The following is a 21,795-nucleotide window of genomic DNA, read 5'->3' as shown; positions in this document are numbered from 1 at the left end:
TTTTTTGTGTTCAAGTAAATTATATAAATGTACAAATAAAGCATTCCATGTAATTGTATGTATACTTCTTTGCCAGTAAGGGAGAGACCTGTATTATGTCATTTCATTAATTATATTTATTCATGACAAAAGCAAAATGCTTCCTCTTTAATGGTGAAAATGAAAATAAGTGGTAGCATATTAGCTCAAATCAAGAATGTAGTATTGTCTAAAATTGCTTTGTTTGTAATTCTTGAGTCTCATATTCCTACATAACTGAGCTTTAATCTACCAGTCAAATAGGCATTAACACAGGCTACGATACATTCTAGTTGATCTGAAGACATCACAGGTGATGTATCATGCATTTTGTCCTTGTGTAGAGAGCTAGCACCATGTCCACACATTATGAAAGTCTCACTTCAGCCTCAAAGTTAGACTCATCATAATTTTCATTCTATATATGTGGTCTTGGTCCTAATCCTGTACAAAGACATGAATTTCCTCCTCACATGGTGGTTCATCAGCAGATACCCAACACAAAACGTTCATGAGCTTCTACAATTTAGAAATATAACATAGGTATCAAAATTTCTCATCACCCACAGACACAATGTATGCCTCAGCTCCAGTTATCTTCCTAGTTGCCAGAAATTTGACCCTGTCCTCTAAAGTGTTCCTAGTAAGAGCAAAAAAAATGGAAATGAGATTTCAAACACGGTTGGCATTATCAAAAGTACTATAATATGAAAACAAAGTTACCCTGAAATTACAGAAGGCAAAAGGGCAGATTAGGTGTTAAAGTAATTCACCCCATCTTATTTTGTACCTGTTCTCTAAGGTTTACCAGTTGTACTTTAATTCATGTATTGTGTATGCACATTTGTTTATTACCTAGGGCAAATATTACATAGTGAAAGCACATTCTCCTTGTAACTGCTCAGTACTACCTGCTGACTAGTGTTACCTTCACACCAAAAATTCTGTGTAGGAGTTCAGGTTTTGGGGAATTAAAGATGTAAATTGCTAGTAAGCTAGTAAGTGATTTTTTTTATCATTTCTCAAATGACAGTTTCTTCAGTCTATAGTAATTGGTTTAGAGAGTGTTTCCAAAATAATCCAGCACAATACTAGCTTTATTTCCAAGAATAAATGCCAAAAATACATAATCACATTTACAACTTCATGAATGTGAGTAACATTCCTTACCTTCTTGGGTGCTTTTTGGATCTGGAGTTCAAAATATTCTGGAAGGATCTTAATACTTTGCAGTTATCAAGAAAGGCATAGAGACATAAACACCTTATTTGTAAGTGGTACAATTATGGAGATGGCTAAACCAACAAGAAAACTTTCCAAGATTTCATAGAAACCAATTTTTTTTCTGTACTTCATTCTTGGAAAAGCTCTGTAAGCATCTAATAAAACCAAGTAAGTGGGAGAAAATATTCTGATCCCTGCATTAACACCACTACCTCCTGTGGTTTTCAAGCCATGGTTGAAAAAATCAATGGTCTGCAGTCTTCTTGTACATGATTTGCTCAGGATAACTTAGAAAAGCAAGACCCCTTTCAGCATGTTTGAACAATCTGCATAGGATTCTGTGCCTCTACTAGAAAACTGTTAGTGGTCCTTCAATCACAGAAGTTTAAAACCCACTGCCTACTTACTAAGGTCATGCAAGGGACAAATATGGCTCATAACCTGTCTATTTTTAGGATTGTTATTTGTATGTCAGCAATATCTCTTGAAGAAAAAACACAGGCCAAAGCACATTTCAATGCAGAAAATCTTCAACAGCTCTGTCTTTGAAAATCCAACTTTTCATGCACTTACTCCAAAAATTAATTTTCTTTCAATTAGAAAAAAACTTAAGTGCATGTATATTACCAAACAAAACAATAACATAATGCATATGATATATAATATTTATGAGGTTGAACTTCAAATAGCTGGCTCAAAATGAAAGACCTTTTTTTAAAAGCCCTCTAGACATGGAGATTAGAAGGCAAATATCCTAAGTAATTAAGTACTCTAGACAGCACATTACGAACTGGTTGTCCACCTGCCATCATTAAGAAAATAAACCCAAACAACTGCACTTGAGTTTTTCTAAAGTAATAAATGGAATTGATATATTCAAGTTGTGCAATCTCTGAATTCCAGCAAAGTACAGTTTTCCAGTAAATGCCACTTCTGGAATCCTAAATTAAGCACAATGAAGTACCATGCTGTTAAGGACATTTCTTTTTCCAAATACAAACCCACCTTCATTCATTTATAAATATTTCCTAACCTTGCTAATATGCCAAGATGTATTTATAATGAAATAATCTTACTTCCAGTGAAAGGCATACAAGACCTAGATTAACAATTTGTATCTATCATGGCATTCATACATTTAGGAAACCAAACAAAAACTGCAACTGCAGTTGCCACTAATTGAGGGGAGAACTTTTACTTTGGCTATTTTGGCAGTCTGCTGCTTCTGATCTCAAAGAGCACCAACAGAGAATTTTTAAGAGTAGTGACAAACAAGATGTTAGAAATTCAGAAGTATTCCATAAGGGTTGAAAACAAGTATTATGTTTGAACACGACAATGCATGGATTGTTTTTCTGAAAGAAACATAAAAAGGTAAAACTTCACGAAAACCAAAAGAATGTTGATTTAGACATAAATGCAGTAGAACTTTGTCGCAAAAAAAAATCATGCCTTTATAGTGTCTAGTGAGAACAATTATATTTGTAGCAGCAGCTACAAAGAGCCATATAACAGTTGGGTAAACATAAAACACAATATAAAGGAAGAACCATTTTACTTCAAAATGTTTCTCCTTTCTAGGAAGCCAGACCATGATAGCCAATTCTAGGACTTTGGAAGGGGAAAAAAATAGCAAGAGGAGCTGAGGAAAAAGAAAAAAGAAGGAATAAAATAAATAGCTAAAATTTAGTAGGAGCTAGGTATTTAGAAATGCTGGAACCCCTAAGCATGCAGTACCAAACTCTCCAGCCAAGTTTGTCAACTAGCACACTTAGTCAACGAAATCCAACTGGTCACCAGCATGTGCTGATGACGTACTTCCTCTTTGCTTTTCTGCACTTCGATCATACCGGTATTATTATACCAAATGAATTACAGCTATAGATATATTATCACTGTATTTCACTTGTACCCCTGCTACAAAATAAAGTAATAACTGATTCTATTGCTTCCTACTCAAGGGATCACAATTTATTTTACTTAAAGGAGGGAGCAATGTAAAGCTATTCTCCTGGATTCTATGCTTGTAGGATTGTAACCTTGTGTTGTACAGGTGGAAGTCAGTCACTGCAGGTATACTGCAGGTATACTGCAGAATATGTCAGCGCACTTAGACACCAAAGCCTTGAGGAAGGCACTGATGTGGCCCGCCTGTAAATGCTATCAAACTCAAGGCATTGCAGGATCAAAATACAAGCATATACTTTTCTTCTACAACACATTTTAGGGGAGAGGAGGAAAGCAGAAACAAATTAATCAAGTAGACAACCTGCAACCCTCCTCCTAAAGAATCCAGAATATGGATTTTTCTAATTGCTGTCAAGTTAAGAACAATAGCTAACACAAGCTAATTGTGAAAGAAAATAAATGTTTTCTTTTCAAGTGCCACCTTGACAGAAAATACAATTTTTATCTAAACCATGAAAACTGATACTGATATCACTGACCTATGCAAAATGGAACAAGAGGTTCCACTTAGAAGAAATGGAACTATTCAAAGACTGCATGACATGATCTGATCTCTATACTTAAAAAAATAAAAAAAAAAAACAACAAAACCAACACAAAACCAGCAAAACAAATCTGCAGCATAAGAGCATTTGTTTTATAAGTGTTATTTAGACACCTAATTAAAACATTTTTTGTGGAAACGAGCTACTGTCTAAAACACTATGGGAATTAATTAGTTGCAGAGAAAAAAAAATTAATACCTGTCATATACTTGCTGAATTAGGCTCTGATTCAAAGTTCATTACTGTCAGTGGAAAGGGCTTGTATTACTTTGTAGTAAATGCTTGTGCTGGTCATCTTTTCCTATTCCTGCGTATAAATATTTAAGAAACAGAGACGGAAACTATCCATTTGCAATTGTGCCTTGCAGTATGAAGTAGAATATGCATCTGTGCTCTGAAAGGTACCAAATTAACTCTCCTTTTAGTCTATTGCTTTTAGCAGCCATGAGGACTTTGGCATGAAGCAAAATAAAAACTGAGAAGCAGTAAATTAAGACTAGAAAACAGATGAAACTAGTTCAAAAAACTCTGCTTTACTTGACAGAGTAAATGTAATGCCAAGTGACAAAACACTAACAGCACAGTCTTTGTTCAATGTATTGCCGTTGTAGAAAGATTCCACTAAAACAAAGCACAGCATTAAATGTTTTGGCATTTAACATGAAATGTTAACATTTAACATTAAATGTTTCCATGTTCTAAATAACACTCCAGTATAGAACATTAAACCTTTTGTAAAGTACATCAATTCCTTCAAACTGCTCAGCTTTACAGCATTCAGTGGGTAAAATCCAGTTACTTGTTTTCTATTTATATCATAAGGACAAAAAATATCCAAAAACCACTCTAAACCATTCCATGCAAGACAGCAGAGACTTTTGAGACACACGCAATGTTTCAGCACTTCAAACACATCCTAGAACTGTGGCCAAGAAAGAATTCAAAGTCAACAGTTTTCCTGCAGAATTGAGAGCATCGCTATCATGGACGCATGCCCAAACTGTATTTGTGACCACTGCCTGTTTCAGACCCACACAAACATCATACTGTGTCCAGTATTAAAAAAAAAGCAAAAGAAAAACAAGAAAAAAAAAAAAAGACCAACCAAACCTGTCCGTGGGGAAACAAATCTGACAAAGTGCGTACTATTAATTAGCACTCCTATTTGTTCACTGCTACTTCCATTTTCCAAAGGAAGTGTTACAGGCTGAACTAATAAAATGGGACTTCTCAAAGCTGCTAACACTGTTTCCTGGGGAAACAAGTTACCCTTCAAATACACACCATGCCCTACTGTTCTGGAGAAGATCATGGTTAACTACTTACACCTATGCATCCAACACCTATGCACAGCCTTTAAAAACCACCAACATTAAAAGACATTTTTAATGGCATCTTTATTACTTTTCTGTTAAATAAACCTAAGAAAGAGAGGAGACTGCATGACAGATGGTCACAAGAAAGCAAGTGATCCTGAAGCTTTCAAGCTCGCCTCGAGTCAATTATTAATGGTGATTTCTCTTCTTACCACCCCATCCCATGCAGAGAGGAGCAGCAGCAAAACCCCGCTATGAATGCAATCCAGCAAGCCCTGCTAAGTGATCTGGGACAGCAGGAAACCAGCATCGGTGAGCAGATGGTGCCAGCGGCTCAGAAGCAGAAGAGCAAAGCGGAGAGGAGGGAAGCGTGCACGAGGAACCAGCCAGAGGACTTACTAACCCGAGCTCTCAGCTAAGATGTTCCGTGGGAGCTGCAGACAGCCGGTGCTCTGCATCCCCACTGCTTTGTTTATCGGAAAATACTCAAAATGGAAACCTGACTCCACTTCTAAAAATAGCGGAATTTACTCGATTTCAACTTTAAGTCCCACTGCTGAAGTGTGAGAACGGTTAGCAAATACCTCGCCTTATCTCCAAAAGGCAACATGTCAAGCCATGAGAGAAAAGCCCAGAAGAGCTCTCCAGGTCTTTCCATTAGGTTCCTTGCGAGAACCAGCACCGAGGACAGGCGCGGCGCAGCCGCTCCCCCCTTCCTTAAACCCTCCCGCCCAGCGGCGACCAGCAGCTCCGCCTGCTCCGCGCTACCCCATGCCGGGGAGCCTCTGCCTCTAATGGAAGACTGCCCTCCTGCCCTACGGGGAGCCTCTGCCCTAGTGAGAGGCTGCCCCCTGCTGGGGACTCTGCCTCTGCCGGGGAGACTGCCCTTCTGCCCAGGGCCAGCGATTCCCAGCTTGCTGATTCTCCAAGGCTGCAGGAAGGAGAGAGGAGCAGAGTGCAGGGACGGTGTGCAGCACGATGTCCCCGGCTGCAGGAGCCAGCTCCCCTCAGCGGCTGCGCTCACACTGCTCCTCGGGCAGAGCTCGGCTCTCCAGTGCTCCCCGTACGGCACCAGCGGCCGCGCACGGCTCGTCAGCTCCCGTGGCGATAACGCACCGCCTCCTCCTCCCGACGTCCGTCGAGCTGTCAAGAAAGGTGACAAGCCCGCGGGGCGACTGAGCTCTTGAAAGAGCAGCGCTTTGTTCAGAGATTACTGAGGAGCGACACAATGCGCCGTCCTGAAGAGAGATGTTATCTAGGCTTCAACATACTTCTGCTTAGTTGGCGGGGAAGGGAAATAGGTATTGCTTGCTACTCGCAAGAAGTTGGCTATGCCTGTTTTAAACCACGGAGACAGCAAAATAAATCACTCGAACCCCGGGCAGGGGACTTTGCGGACTCCCGAAGGCCGGGCTGGGGCTGGTGCTGCGAGCAGCACCACGGCGGCCCAGCCCGGGAGCCCGCGGTATGTGCCCGGCGGCGGCTGGAGCTCCTGCTCGGTTTCAGTTTTCGCTCTTTTGGTGAGGGGGGGAGGGGGAAATCGCTTTTTTTCTCCTTTATTTTCTTTGTAGACAGCTAAGGTTAATGGAAGAGCGACCTTTTGCTGGGAAGAAAGGATCTGCCTTTATCCACTGCCGTTCCAGGCTTACCTCGTAGCTTTCCTAACAAAGTAAGAGCGGGTGAAGTCGCCGTGATCGTCCAGCCACGCTTCCACCGCTTCCTGCTCCGGCAGGGGGGAGCAGATGCTCTCCATGCTCCGCGCCGCCGCTCTGTTGCCTCCTGCCGCTGCTGCGGCTGCTGTAGTCGATGTTCCCCAGTCTCAGTCTTACTCCTGCTGCCGATGCCGTCGGCCCGAGACGGCCGGCGCCCCAACTCTACTCCCAGGTGCGCGGCCGGCAGGAAACACGGTGTTCCGCCCCAGCGCCGCGCCGGCAGCACCACCTCAGCGTATCTCCGGCCTGTCCGCCTGTCCCGCAGCGGACAGCCGGCTCCGGCTAGAGCTCCACCTCCGCCGCGGCCCCGCAGAGCCCTGGGGGTCTGTCGCGCCCCGGCCCCGCCCAGCCTGCCCCGGCGGTGCCCAGCGCGGTGGCGGGCGAAAGGAGATGGGAGGGAGGCAGAAGAAGGCGGTGGGACCGCGGCCCGCTGCTCTCGTGCGCCGAAGCCGACCGGGAGCGGTTGGCCCAGGTGGTCCCCACGGGGCTGGGGAAAAAAAGCGATGAAGAAGTAAATTGTTCTCCCGCAGTCTGGCAAAAGGAGGTTTTTCTCTCCCGTCCGCATTTCACAGTAATTTTCAGCCTCCTTCAAAAAAGTGGTAAATTGGATGTCGCTATAGAGTATTTCACTTTTGGGTATCAATACATGACTTTGGGCAGACCTCGGCTGGGCTATGAGTAATAAAGCCATGGCTTTTCAGTCCTCGTGCCTACACTGAGGCTTTTAGATCTATTTGGGACATTTAATAGGCACAGCATGGTTTGAGGATGCTCAACTCACAAGCTCGTACTTTACTATTAGGCAGTAAGGATTGAAATTTTGGTTAAAGCTGAACATCACTTTCATGTATTATATTTCCATTCTAAGGCATACATGTGCACACATTTATAATAATTTGGAATCTGCATTTACAAAAGACCTTGCCCAAATAGTGATACACGTTTGATTTCCTATGTCATCACATGCAGTATCTTTGAAGGTAAGATAGGAACAACAAATAGCAGCATGTTTCTTGGGAAAGGGATAAACAGGGTCTTTAAAATTATTCTGTGTAAACAGTTGAGAAATATCATATGAAATGTTTTGTGCTGCTCTTAAATCCCTTTCAGTACATCCAAGGCAGTGCACTTCAGATAAAGCAGCCATCCCTGTACACCTTAGCAATTTTGTTGGTGTACTGTCATTCCCTGAATGGTCTCATAGGGAATATTGATCCTAGTACTGCTCATGCCATCTCAAAAAGCAACAGTAGAATTGTCAGAGGGGATTGAGACAGGAAAAATAAGAATAACAACATGTATGGAAATACCTTTTCTGTAAAGATGCAGAACAAGTTTGTTTGCAAAAGGATGAATATGAATATAGAATTTAATTACTGGTATTTAAAAAGTAAGATAGGATTTTCTCTGTGTCTCCTTGGAGAATAACGAGGTAATAATGAAATTAAGTCAGCTGGAATACATAGCACCTCATTTCATGTAATTAGAAGTAGCGCTAATAGAAATAAGCATTCATACTGGAGTAACATCCAATAAGCCCCACAAGAACAGATACTGTACTAAGCACTGTAAACATGTAATATTAAATACTAAGCTAACAGAGAAGCATGCAGCATCTGTGGACTTCATGCCACAAGGTGCTGGGTGGTGTTGGGTGAAGCTGCCTCTACTGTAGACAGCTGCCCAGGTGCGGCCAGGGTATAGAAAGGAGGGGAAGCTGGGCACTGCCACCGCATTGTGTGCTTCGGTTGAGGCTGGCAGCCACACGATTACTTAGCCTACAGATAAGAATCTGTAAAGCCAAGGCAAATTACTGTCTTCCTGTGGATTCAGTGACAAAGCAGCAGTTCAAAAGATTGATACCCAAGCAAAGAATAGCAGTCTTTCCCAAAAGAAATAAAAATGGAACTGTTGGGGGGCTAAAGGGATACTTTCTCTGTATCTGATGGATTTCCATGAATAATAATGAACATGCTGTTTTCATTTTGAAGGTGGCAGGAGGGGATGGAGGCCAAGCATAACTTAGTAATGAACGGTAAAAGTGGAAAAATTATTCTGTAAGTTGGCTTCCAAAGTGCTCTGAAAATGCTCTGTGTATTTTAGCTCACACCCAGCTTTCCAGTTTGTTTCCAGAACCCTGATGACAGACTTGATGTGCAGCAGCTATAAACCTGAAAAGGATTTGTAGTAATGACATACAATTATGTCCAGTTCACTTTTAAAAGCTGGCTGTAGAAAAGCAGCATGCTTTAGAGCTCAGTATGGAAGCCTGAATGTTTTTCCTGCAGTAGGCCATTCTATACAGGACTGGTTGACGGGAAAGCTTTTTTGTCAGAAAGACTTTAGCTGAAGTCTTTCTTTTGCATCTTTCAAAAATATTGTCATGCAAGGAGGTAAGAAAGATCAGGGGTTTTGTCTGTGCCAGGCACATAAATTAGAAATACTGCTAACTTATGATAATCAGTAAGAAGAAATATGGAAGTATGCAGTTGGAGAAGTTTGCATGTGATATTTTATGCTCAAAGAGCTGTATATTTGTTTCCCTTTGAAAGAGAAGGCTTTAGTCCTCTAGTTGACTTACTTGTCTAACTTACTAGGTGACTTGGGGTAGCATTTAGCTTTGCCAAGAACTGAGAATTGGCCCTTTTTCTACGAGATTTTAAATCTGGAAAAGAGTTGGTCTTTTTGGTCCCTAAAACAAGTTTAGCCAGTAATAATAGAATATAATAAGGTAGAGGAAACCATTCTGCTTCGTTTATTAGCCAGCACTTTAACATGCATATGCGAACACACAAGCAGTGGAATAATCCTAATATTAGGAAAGCAAGTTCCTATTTCCCTTCCAGTATTTAAGTTGCATAATGAGTGAAATAGTAACCAAATGCAATTCATTTAAAATCTAATTGTTAATTTTAGTGATTAAAATACTAAACCACAAGAATGTCTTATCAGTTTATTCTCTCAGTTCAGTCCAAATAATTACTGGAAATGCTTCCCAAATAAACATAGCTATGCTGAGGAGCTCACACATTGCATAACCTAGTTTATCCTCTGGGACAACATTGCATACGTCCTGCAGGAAGCCATGTAAAATAGTAGCTTCCTTCTATTTTTATCTGAATGTGATTGAGCATTTGCCTCAATCAAAGTACCATGAAAAATTATTGTTAAGCTCAGGAAAACAGCAGCTTCTCAAAGTTGTTTGTAATACACAGGTATTTGTCTGGAAAATACTGTAACTTTATCTCACGAAAAATTTAATTTAGAATTTGAGTTTAACATATTAGCATTTAATATGTCAGAAGAGCATTATGCTCAGATTTTAACCTTTTCTACTTTGTATTGGAAGTCTCAGGGTAGATTTGAAGACTGTCATCTAGTCTCTTAGCCTTCTCTCCTTTAAGCTAAGCAGTGCCATGTCTTTCAATTCTTTCTTGAACATTGTTTTCCAACCCTCTGATCATCCTTTTTCATTTTGGACAGATTTTCCCAGATTGTCTCTACCATTTCTGTGGTGTCGCACCAACCTGGATCAAGTAATCCAGCTGAATGTATATCAGTAATAATGAAGTGTAAAGGATATTTGGGGTACGTTGGAGGCTATGTTCCTGCTAATATGGTCACCCTTAGATATGCCATCTTGGCAACAGCCTGATATTGTTGGCTTGTGGTGACCAGCTGTACTGCGTTCCATTTTTCTAAATACTTTCCATGCAGTCAGGCATTGCCATACACGTGCTTACTTCTGCCAGACTGCATTTTCTTGCTGTTGAACCTTTTTCATTTCATCCTGTCTTGCAATCCATTTCTCCAATATCTCAAGATTGTTTTGAGTTTTATGCCTGTCCTCCAGCATGTACTTGACCTCTCTGAGCTTAGTGCAAATTTGCTTAAGGACACAGGTGTGGACAATCACTAGGTACAATGCTAGTAGGTGAAATTGTGGGTGGACTTCTCAGCATCATTACTGGTTTAGCTGGCTAGAGCTTCTGGTGCTTAGATGCAGACACATCCCTGATACGAGTGGAGAGATCACGCCATGGCTGTACCACATGGGACAATCTGACCACCCATGTTGGCCATTTCCAGTTGCATTCCACAGTTCCTTCTGAGCTTCTGACCCAGCTGCAAATTGAAGCTGCGATCAACCTGTTCTTTCTTTTAATGTTTATGTGGAGGTTGTCAGAGTTTATATAGAGGTAATAGGTAAGTAGGAAATTTATGCAAGCCAGATTTCATTCCAGGCCCTTCTCAAGTACATAACAAATCCTTTTATTTTTATTTACATGATACATGTAGCAACTACTGGCTAGTTAGTTGTTTTCAATTAGCAGTTGCTCTTATCATTACTTGTAACTGTGATTTTGAAGTCTTACTTTTATACTTCTACTTACAGATACTTATGAAGTCAAATTATAAATTCTTTTTTTTCCCTAACTGTGGTCATAAGGAGGAGACTCAGTAATGAACTATATAAATCAAAGATGAATCAGATGTTTTTCATGTGCATATCCTCACAATTTGAACCGTGTTGTTTAAGATTGTATGGGCTGCTTAAGCATGGGTGAGGAGGAGAGTCCTGACTCCACTGGAGTAAGGGCAGTAACTTCACCCATGTCAATGGATCCAGATTTTCATTTGATTCAGTGTCTCTGTATTTTCAATTGACAGTTAGAAAGAATTTCCCTAGTGTGCAGTATCTAACGGTATCGTTCCTATCACCTTGCAGCTCTATGCTGGTCTTTTTTTTTTTTTTTTTCATTTTTCTTAATGCTGCTTCACTTGAGGCTTTGCAGCAGAGAAATTCTGTAATTGCAGAAGAGAGCAGGATACATATGCAAATCTGTTGAGGATCTGACCAGTGCTGGCACACTGAGCAGCAGGATGTACAGCTCAATGATTTCTGCTGTATTTGTATAACGTAGCCTGCCAGAAATGGAACAGGGGGAGAATACTCTTGTGGGGAAAACCAAGAAGTAAATCCACAGCAGTTTGAAATACAATACATGACAATCTCATAATGTTTTCCTAATAAAAGGCTATGGAGCCTCACCCAGCAGTTCAGCATTGATGCAAGGTTTTAGAAAGACATGTCCCCGAGTATGCTGCTCACATAGTTAGTTTGCTGCTGAATGATTCTTCTGGTTTTGCTTTGCATTTATTTCTTTTTAGCAGACTGTATGGACCCTACTATGTTTTTTCCAATACATGAAAAAGACATCTGCTATCCCATTTCTGTATTCATAGACCATAATTCTCTGTTAAATATCTTGCATACTAAGCTAACAATTGGGATTTCTGTAGACTGCCTATCATCACAAATTATTAGTATTGTTTCTCTTAGGAAAGCCTTTGGTTATTTGAGGTGTTTTGAGCTTTTTTCAGCACATTTTCCTAGTATTGATCTCTCTGAAACCACATAGAGGTGTTATCAGCAACAATGACTTCTACCAGCTATCCCTCATCCTGTACAGTAAGAGTAACTTGCCTACTCTTTGCTCTGAGAACCTTTGTCTGCTTGGGCCTTGTTTCTTTTCAGTCACCGCTTTTCAATTGTCTTCATTCTTTTAATGAACAACTTTGTCTTCTCTGTGTTAAAATCTAGTCCAGACTTCACTTAGTGATCTTAGTTGGTCTCTTAATGGTCTGCCCTTCTCATTATTTATCTCTCTATCATTTTTGTAATCTGCAGCTTTTTCCAGCAATAATTTTATATTTTTGTTTAGATCATTCAGAATGGTTTGGGTCCATTTAGTATTGACCACAGTGATATCGTACATTGCTGGGGGTCTTACAAAAAAATGCTGTAAGGTTGTGAGCTAAAACCTTACAGAAATCTTAAAGAAGTTCCCTTTATCAAACTAATTCATAATCTCATGGGAAAATAGGAAGTTGTGTTTTTTTTTTTCTGACAAAACTAATTTTCTGTGGTGACTGGCATTACTTGTACTATCATCCTTTAATTGTACTCTGATTTCTTCCTGTACCAGCCTTTCCATCAGTTTTCCTGCAATTGCTGCCAGGCAAAATGATCTGCAGTTTCCTTATTAAATAATGGAATAGTGCTTGCTTATCTTCTGTCTTCAGAAACTTGTCTGGGATTTGAAGACGTGTTTTTCTTGGTTTGGTTTTTCTGGATTTTATCTTACTGAGGTGTAGGGTTAATACCTGTTAAACAGGTATTATTTTACTTCCTGATATTTTGGAATCTTAGTAGTGAACATATGAAGGTCTGCTTTGACAGATCACATGAGGAATATCTTAGTGGCACAGAGCTGATTAATCTTTCTGGTACTGTTTGTTACTATCACTATGAAATCTTCATAATCCAAGATATAATATTCATTAAAGCATATATGTAGTTAATTTCATTGTTTTTCATTTCACCATTATATGTAAAGCTGTTGTTTAGTCATTGACCTGGAAACTCTGTGAAGCATCCTCTGTCTAAGCATACACTGTCTAAGGTGCCCAGAAAATATGTATCACAGTACAGTCCTGCTACAAATAGATAAAAGTAATAAATCTAGCTAGTGCCAAAGTTTTAAAACATTTTATGAATCTAAAATTATGCTCTCACTGAAATTGTTTACTTAGAGTAATAGAGGACTTGGTCTTGTCCAGACCCTGAAGTAATTAAACTGTTGAACATTTTCTATTGATCTATGTGGAAGACATTTTTTAAATATTAAGTGTTCCTTTGACTCAGTTTGCACTGTACTTTACTGAATAAATTAACTCGTTCTGACTCATGAGGAAGAAACATACTTTTGTAGAACTGTGATCTGATTTACTCATGAGAACAAGTATCACTGGTATTCTATATGCATGGTGGGTTCTGGAAAAATAATTATGAATTAAAAACTTCACTATACTTTTTAAATACCACGGCTAAGTCAGAACTTCTTTGTACTGGAAGCTGTACCACAGATATATCTCTTGCTTGGGTGGGTATATGCCATGATTTAAGCCCAGCTGGTAACTCAGAACCATGCAGCCACTTGCTTACTTCCCCCCTTCCTCCCCCTGCTCCAGGAGGAATGGGGAGGAGAATCAAAAGAATGTAAACCCCACTGGCTGAGGTAAGAAAAGTCCAGTAACTAAGGTATAACACAAAACCGCTACTGGTACCACCAATAATAACAATGATAAAGGAAATACAAGGGGAGAGAATATAAAACTAAAAGGGGAAACGGAAAAGAAAACAATAAACACAAGTGAGGCACAATACAATTGCTCACCACCCGCTCACTGATACCCAGCCAAACCCAAGCAGCAATCTGGGCCTTCTGGGTGATTCCCCCCAGTTTATATACTGGGCGTGACACGCTGTGGTATGGAATACTCCTTTGGCTATTTTGGGTCAGGTGTCCTGTCTCTGCCTCCTCCTGGCTTCCTGTGTCCCTCCTCACTTACAGAGCATGAGAAACTGAGAAGTCCTTGATTGGAGTAAACATTACTTAGCAACAACTAAAACATCTGTGTTTTATCAGCATTGTTCTCAGGCTAAAGTTGTAAACACAGCACTGCACCAGCTACAGAGAAGAAGAAAAGTGACTGCTACTGCTGAACCCATGACAGAATGCCACCAAATATTCATATATTTTTTTAATGTATGGAAGGAGGAAGGGGAATGGAGAAATTTATAACCTAAAGGTATAACCACAAAATCTTTGCTCTTCTGAACAAGCAGGAGAAATATGTAAAAGATTAATCTGTAACTAAAGCTAATGATGGCTTGGCTTTGTGAGCGAAGTTTTGGGAAGGGCTTTAACCACACTTACTACAAGCACGATGACCAAGGGCATGTGGGATATCCAAATCTGGCTGGAAAAAAAGGCTTCTTAGGCAATCAGGAAGTGTCCAACCATGACTGTCAACTCCTGAGGTAACTCGAGCGACCTGTGCGCTGGTTCCCCCGCATGAAAGGCTGGATCTGCAGCTTCCCATGCACCTTGTCATCTGCCATTTAGACCCTCACCTGTCCGTACGGACAAGTGAGAGTAAGCCCTTCCAGCCTGTGCAGTGGATTTTTTAAGTGAAGCACAGCTTGTGCAGAACTGGCCCCACCCTTTACACCTGAGGTTTAACTGCCACGGCCTAGCTAGCTAGGGCGGTGACAGTTTTACCCTACTGATGATGTGTTGTTGCAATGGTAATCCTGCTCAGTACGAGAGGAACCGCAGGTTCAGACCCCTAGTGCGTGCGTTTGGCTGAGGAGCCTTGGCGCAAGGCTACCATCTGCGGGCTTATGACTGAACGCCTCTAAGAACCCACCTAGATGCTTGTTGTGCTATTGCATCATCGGTCGCTTGTGATTGACCCAGGAGATGACAGTCTTGTTCAGAATGCATGGGTAAAGGTCTTTCCGAATCTTCATTAGCAAAGATAGGTCTTCCTCATAGGAGAAGGAAAACTCCTGTCTTCAAACTAAAGCTAGTGACACACTGCTAAATGGGCTTGTATGGGATTTCAATTGTATGAGGACAGTCAGGTCGAAAAGAAGCTGCTATACACAAGTGTGTGTCTATTTCTGGATCCCATTTGATTGTTATTTTTTCTTTTGGAAGGATATGGCATACTCAGGATCCTTCCATTTTCTCCTTCAGTTTTCATGCCTATCCCTCAGGACATCTGTGGTGTTGACATTTGTTCAGCCAAGGGAGTCTGAGTGAGTGTATTGACAGCATACTATCACTGATCCCAAATCAACTGCAATCTGATGAGGAGGTGTTCCCCACAGTGGCTGCTCATGCTGTCTTACCTCTTTTTTTCTCTAAAGCTTTGGCTGACCTGAGGACTTTGAGCCTTCAAAACCTTTTGATGCTAGGTAACTAGTTTCTGTCTGGTAAATAAAAGAAGGAAACTATCAGAGCAAATCAGCAAAATGGATCTTTAGACTCTCCCATCAAATAGCTTGGGGTCAGCACCACCCTGCCTTTCTGAAGCCAAGCTGTATTTCTCAGGAGAATAGTGAATGATCCAAGAGCTATCAGGTCAAAATTATTATGGCTACATAACTTTTCACACTTGGTGCTTTGTTTTTGAAATGTCTACTTACATTTCATCACTGTCAGGCTTCACACTGTTAGGTTTCTGAAGCAGGGGTTGCCTGTGGCTGTGTGTTTCTGCAGCATTTAGCATAGCCAGTACTTCACGTGCTGCTGTAAAACCAACACAAATGACAGAGTAAAACAATTTTTGTTGGAACCCAAATACTATTTAAATCTCTTCAAAGCTTTTCTATTAATCAGTGTCCCCCAATATTAGATCAATTAAGATAGCAATAGTTGTCACTGGTCCTGTGCTACAGATAGCTCTAACAAAATAGCAGGATTATGTGATTTCACTTAAGCTGTAGAAAAGGTTCCTGACGTAGCTAAAATTACATCAAATGAGTCACTTGTTTTTAGTATTGTGTTTAGTCTTCTAAACCATTGGGGAGCAGATTTTTCATCTATCTGTACTTTCTATAACCATGCAGTTAACACAGCTACTTCTGTCAGTTTATACCGTGTCCTAGGAGAGACAGAAAGAGTTATGACGTCAACAATGCAGCAGACCTGATCTGACATCTTTGTTCCTAAACACAAGCATTTGGAAACAGCACATTCCTCACTGGTGACTGCCTGATCTGCTGGCCTGTGGGCAATTGGTGAAGGAGAAACCTGGCCACTCAGCCCTGAAAACGGGTAGCTGGCTTATCCCTGAGCAGGGCCAAGCTCATAGGGGTGCTCTGAGGGAGCTTGGCAATAGGCAGTTCTGGAGTATAATAGGGATTTAGTGACTGAACGGGACAATGGTATGGATATAGGTGGCTCTGTTCATGCCTTTAAGCATTCGGCATTTGGTTAGATACCTTCGGTTTTGAAATGCTAGCAGTGCCTTATGTAAGTACTCCTGGAAGTCACAGCCAAGTATCACTAACCAGCTACCTCAGATTTTTCACTTTAAAAATTCAGGCATGAATTTATTTTCTTAGATTATGAAAATGTGAACTGTGGCTTTCATCCTTCAAAAGCAAAAGGTTTAATTTCCCATGAAGGAGGCAAAAACTTTAATGTTAGCTGTTTTGGCACCACTATGCCTTCAGCACAGATTTCAGACCAGGGGAGAATCAAACTGTGTGAGAACAAAGCTGTCAGAAAGAGCTAGGTACACAGGACAGTGATGCGGAAATAAGCATGTCAATTTGCTAAACTGTTCCAATTCAGAAAAACAGTGTTAAGGAGACTTTTGATTAGCCTAAAACTTCTTCAAGCTGCTTGTGAGCTACTGGCTGCACCTGACATTCCTGCTTTCCGGCTGCAAAGTCTGGTCTCTTTTTAGAAACCCACAGAAAAAACACTGAATTGTTATTTGAGTTTATTGAATTTATTTTAATCTTATTTATTTTCCAAGTGAAATGGCTATGTGGAAACAGAAGTTTGTGTGGTGTTCTCATGGCTCATATAATAATACAAGCACCCTTGAGGAAATTAAATGTGACACAGCATGGGCCAGGCTGTGAGGAATTATGAGTACTTGCAGTCTACAGCCTGGCTTCTCAGTCTCTCCTGCACCAAACATTCATATTCCTTGCTATTTTCCTCCTTTCCATATGAGAGCGGATGACGATGACAGAGGGTGCAAAATGGACGGAAAGGCAGGATTTGTGTGTGTGTCATGCCTGCTCTTTACCTTTTGTTTTACTTTCCTTTGTTAGTGATCTAGAAGAGGGACTCCTGTAAGAATTTTATGTTACCGAGGGCGGATGGTGCACACTGCCGGTACAGTGATATTAACAGGTAAGAGCATATGCAGAAAAGCATTGCAGTATTGGGCTATAAGTGAAGTACATTTATACAGATTTCAAACTCATTTAGACACTGTGAACTGAATTCACAGTGCATGCATTTCAGTTGTAACTGCCAAAAATCTATTTTATCTATCTTTGACAGCTGACTTTATGGGGTTTGTGAAGAAAAAATATTGCTGATTAAACTTATTGTCAGGATTGGATTCTATATTTACAGGAAAATGGCTACTGCAGGCACCCTTCTGTTCCTCTGTTCTTACTTTAAGGTCCTAAAACCCCAGGATAAATTGGGAAACATTTGCCACTGTATGTTCTTTCAGTGTAAAGGAAACCTGCCATGTTATTGGTAATTGAACAGAATAGTTCTTTTGAACTATAGTCTTCCCTCAATATGGTGTTTAAGTGTCTTTCAGATGTGGATTGATTTATTCTTCCAGCATTTCTGACCTGGGCAAAATCTTTTTGCTAGTTTATAGGAGATAAATCACAGCTATTCTGTTTAGTTACTTAGTGGCTGACTCTTAATTTCTTTATCCTTTTCTCTGTGTGAATAAAAATATGACCTTATTTTGCTACTTGGGGAGTTAAGAGAATGAAGTTCTATGGAAGGAAAACTAGCAAAAGGAAAAAAAAAAAAACAACCAAGCAACAAATCAATCTTCTTGATGGTTTTGAACTTTTAATGAATTGAAGGATATTAATTTTATATGGATTAATATTTTCACTGTGCATGGAGTCTAATATTACTACTAGAAAAACCAAATTTTGCCATTCTTGTAATCTTGTATTTCAGTTGCTTGCTAGAGTATGGATAATTTAGACTGGAAAATGTATAACTAAAAGGATATAAATATGTATGTATAAACAAAAGGAATGGGAACTTAAATTCTATAATGTTTATAGTTACTAATAAGGAAATAAAGTAGACATAAGATTTTCTTAAATGAATCAGTAGAGGTGAAAGTGAATGCTGCAATTTCTCCCAAGTGCTTTCCAGCCATGAAAACTTGTAGAATGTAGATTTAACACAGATGCAGCTCTGTTAAGCACTGAGCTAAAACATGCATGGTATTTTTGTTCTCAATTGCTAACAGTCCTTGAAGGCTTAGGCTGTTTTTCATTCAGAGTGGCTGAAAGCATTAGGGCAGTTTGGTCACTTTACAACTCAGTAGGAAACCTTCAGATTGAAACAACCTCCCCCATTCAAAAATAATGCTTCTTTCTTTTTTCTTGTCTTCTCCCCTTCTCTCTCTCTATCCCCCCCCCCCCCCCCCCCAGTATTTCTGCTGTTTCTCAAGAGCTATTCTTATGAATAGTATTATAAAACACTTGCTGAAGCTTTTACTACTAGTTATTGGGGGGGAAGTGTGAAATATCTTTCAGTTTCTTTGCCTTTGAATATCTGCCAGTTCCTTTAATCTCAGGATCCTTCAAATCCACTAGCCAGCATTAGGCAAATCTGGGGGAAATATGGAGATAAAATAGTCTGAACACCTGAAAAAAAAAAAAAGAGCCCCATTGAAAAGAAACACAGTGTTAAGGCCCTCATTGAGAATCAGTGTGTCACTGAACATCTTGTGAGAGGACAGTACCCACACAGTAAAGCTTCACAGCCTGTGGGCACTGGAGCTTCAGCTGGAGCTTTGTACTACCCCAGATCAGTGTTAGTTAAGCCTCTCCTGTGCAGGTTCTTTGCTCTTTGTGGTTTTAGTATAATTCAATTAAAATTCTGTCAGTCACAAAATACAAATTGAAAAAAATGCATCTGGATTTATTTTGATGCTCTTAGAACAAATGGCTCTCCTGCTTCTGACGGGAATCTACCTGCTGTCTTGCTTCTTTCCCTCACCAAAGGGTTGAGCTTAAACATTTCTTACCCACAAGTTCAAAAACCAGTGTGGAGATAGTCTAAACTTTCATTCGCCCTCCTATTTTTAGTTTCTTCTGGAAGTGATTCGGAGAAAACTCCAGGAACAAACTCACCAACAGTTGACCAGCAGGTATTATGTATTGCGGCTCCGGGAGACACGGGGGATAGCTCCTCCTGACGTGTGTCCCCGAATTGCTATACAGGTCATCCTTATATGGTCACTGAGCATGTTACAACATTTTCCAAAAAGTTTCCGGCATGCAGACAAAAATGTGGTGGTCTTTAAGGGTCGTTTACTTTTCCCAACAAGCTTAATTAACATTACAGACATAGCATCATCCTGGCCTTCTACTTATCAGTTAGTTTAACTGCTCTCATCCTGGACATCTGCTAGTCCGGGATACTCCCTAGTAGATTCTTACACCAGCTTAAGGGGTTTATTAACACCTCAAGCATAGCAATCATCCTGTCCATTTACTTATTAGTTAGTTTATCTGTGCCTACCCTGAACATCTGCTAGTCCCAGATACTCCCCATCCCCGGGTCCTGTCCTATTCAGCTTTTCTCACACCTTTTGTACTGAGGTCCTGAGGGCCTGAAACTATGTCAACTACCTTCAAGCATAGCAGTTATTTTCCATTACAAAGCCATCAAACTTAACATTACTTAGAACTGATTACATTTTGTACTTTTGTGCCTCCTTGTTTCAGAAGGAATCAGAGAAATGGCCCTCTGTATACTGCCCATCACCCTGTAAATACCTCTCCAGATTCCAGGTCAGGAGTGAAGTTATTTTCTGGTATCTCTAGTTTTCTCGCCATATTTCAATATGTTCCTTTTCATTTGCACTCTTATTCTCACCAGTGCTTAAAAATATCTTAAACTCTAGTGCAAAAGCACAATATCCTCTCCTATTCTAATCTCCCTCAGAAAACTCCTCTTTTATAGCATTTAGAAAGACAAGTCAATAGCAGTAGAGAATCATCATTATGACTGTGCACACTGGTGGTTCTTGCTTCTTGCTGTCCTTTTGATCTTCCTGTACACCTCTCGCAGATCCGTGCTTCCTAGTAAAGGTCCTTGGGACATGGACCAGACCTTTGTGTTTTGTACATAGCTGTGTTTCTGTTCCCTGTCTGGATGTCTTGACCAAAGGCAACTCTGAGCCTGTCAAACTGTATTTTGTTTTATTTAATCAAGAATCTTATTCAGAGGTAGCAAATCTCTGTTACAGGCCTGAGATTCTCTCTGCGTACTTGATGCAGAGTTGACCAATGTACAGGGGGGTTGTACAGGGAGGTTGTACAAGGGGGTTAGAGGAATTTGCTTGCTTAAACAAAAGTATTGTCTGTTGTAAATGCCTGCTAAGCAGAACAAAGGCACCTGGTCCTATTGATAAGGAAAAGCAGACACTTGGTCCTATTGATAAGCAGCTATTGATAAGGAAATGCAGGCACTTGATCCTATTGATAAGCAGCTATTGATAAGGAAAAGCAGACACCTGAATCTACTGATAAGGGGGAGAAGCAGATGGTTTATGGCTGGGATACCGACCAAACCCTAAGGCCATATGTGAAGACTGAAAGGTGAAAAGTGCAAGAAGAGGAAGACTCATTTACTTCATCTTGAAGACCCCTACCCACAGGAGGAAGACTCAGTTACTTCATCTTGAGACCCCTGCCCATGACCAGAGGGGGCACTGCGCAGGTGCAGAGGACCTTCTGGCTCATTATAATACGAAGCGGGGATAGGACATGAATATGTATAGGCGTGTTGTGCAACCTTATGAATATATATAATATTCGAGAATAAATGTAGAGGGAAACAACACTGAGGTACGCATGACTTTGAGGAATTATCCCCGTGCATCTCAGCGCTGAATAAAAAGCATACCTACTTTACAACTTTAACGAGTTGTGGAGTCAATCCGCGCATCATACTCTTCATGCCAGGCCAACTTTGCTCACACAAATATTCACGAAGCTCAAATAAAAAGAGCTATAAACACAGAAGAAATGGTTTTCAGAAAGATGAAAATAAGCTTTTCTTAATGTTTACTTTCTTTCTTGTTGACAAGGTTAACCTGTTTTTATTCCAAAAATGAGAAAAATATAACTGATCTGTTATTCCTCAGCAGAGCAGATTAGTCAGTGAGCTAAGCACCACACAATGAAATGAAACAATTTAAAGAAAGCCACTAAAGGTAAAAACATTTGTGTAATCAACAACAATGTTCCCTTCAGTACAGCCATCACAAGAAAGCTGGCTTTGTTTATTTTTACTGACTACAAAGTAGAATAGAAACTTTTTACATAAATCCTTAGGTGCTGATACAGGAAGATGG

The 21,795-nt window shown here is 40.4% G+C and overlaps 1 protein-coding gene across 7 annotated transcripts in view; it reads right to left on the bottom strand.

The window, feature by feature from the left end:
- PDE5A (phosphodiesterase 5A) overlaps positions 1–15,918 on the bottom strand; it is a 64,249-nt gene extending 48,331 nt beyond the window's left edge. For 2 of the 7 annotated variants that reach the window (XM_057429895.1, XM_057429896.1), the window contains exon 1: positions 6,721–6,879. In XM_057429895.1, coding sequence (XP_057285878.1) covers positions 6,721–6,824 — 104 coding nt within the window. In that variant the 5' untranslated portion in view covers positions 6,825–6,879. Of the gene's footprint in view, positions 1–5,283; positions 5,417–5,474; positions 5,610–5,655; positions 5,777–6,720; positions 6,880–15,844 lie in introns of those variants that run through there. The other 5 variants (XM_057429897.1, XM_057429898.1, XM_057429899.1 and 2 more) reach the window with 5 other exon arrangements.
- Positions 15,919–21,795: the final 5,877 nt, after the last annotated feature.

The sequence above is a fragment of the Pezoporus wallicus genome, unplaced genomic scaffold (assembly GCF_028554395.1).
Source record: "Pezoporus wallicus isolate ANWC-B61680 ecotype Strahan unplaced genomic scaffold, APGP_CSIRO_Pwel_v1 contig_5690, whole genome shotgun sequence".
Lineage (NCBI taxonomy): Eukaryota > Metazoa > Chordata > Aves > Psittaciformes > Psittacidae > Pezoporus > Pezoporus wallicus.
This window is presented reverse-complemented; position numbering and strand designations above follow the sequence as displayed.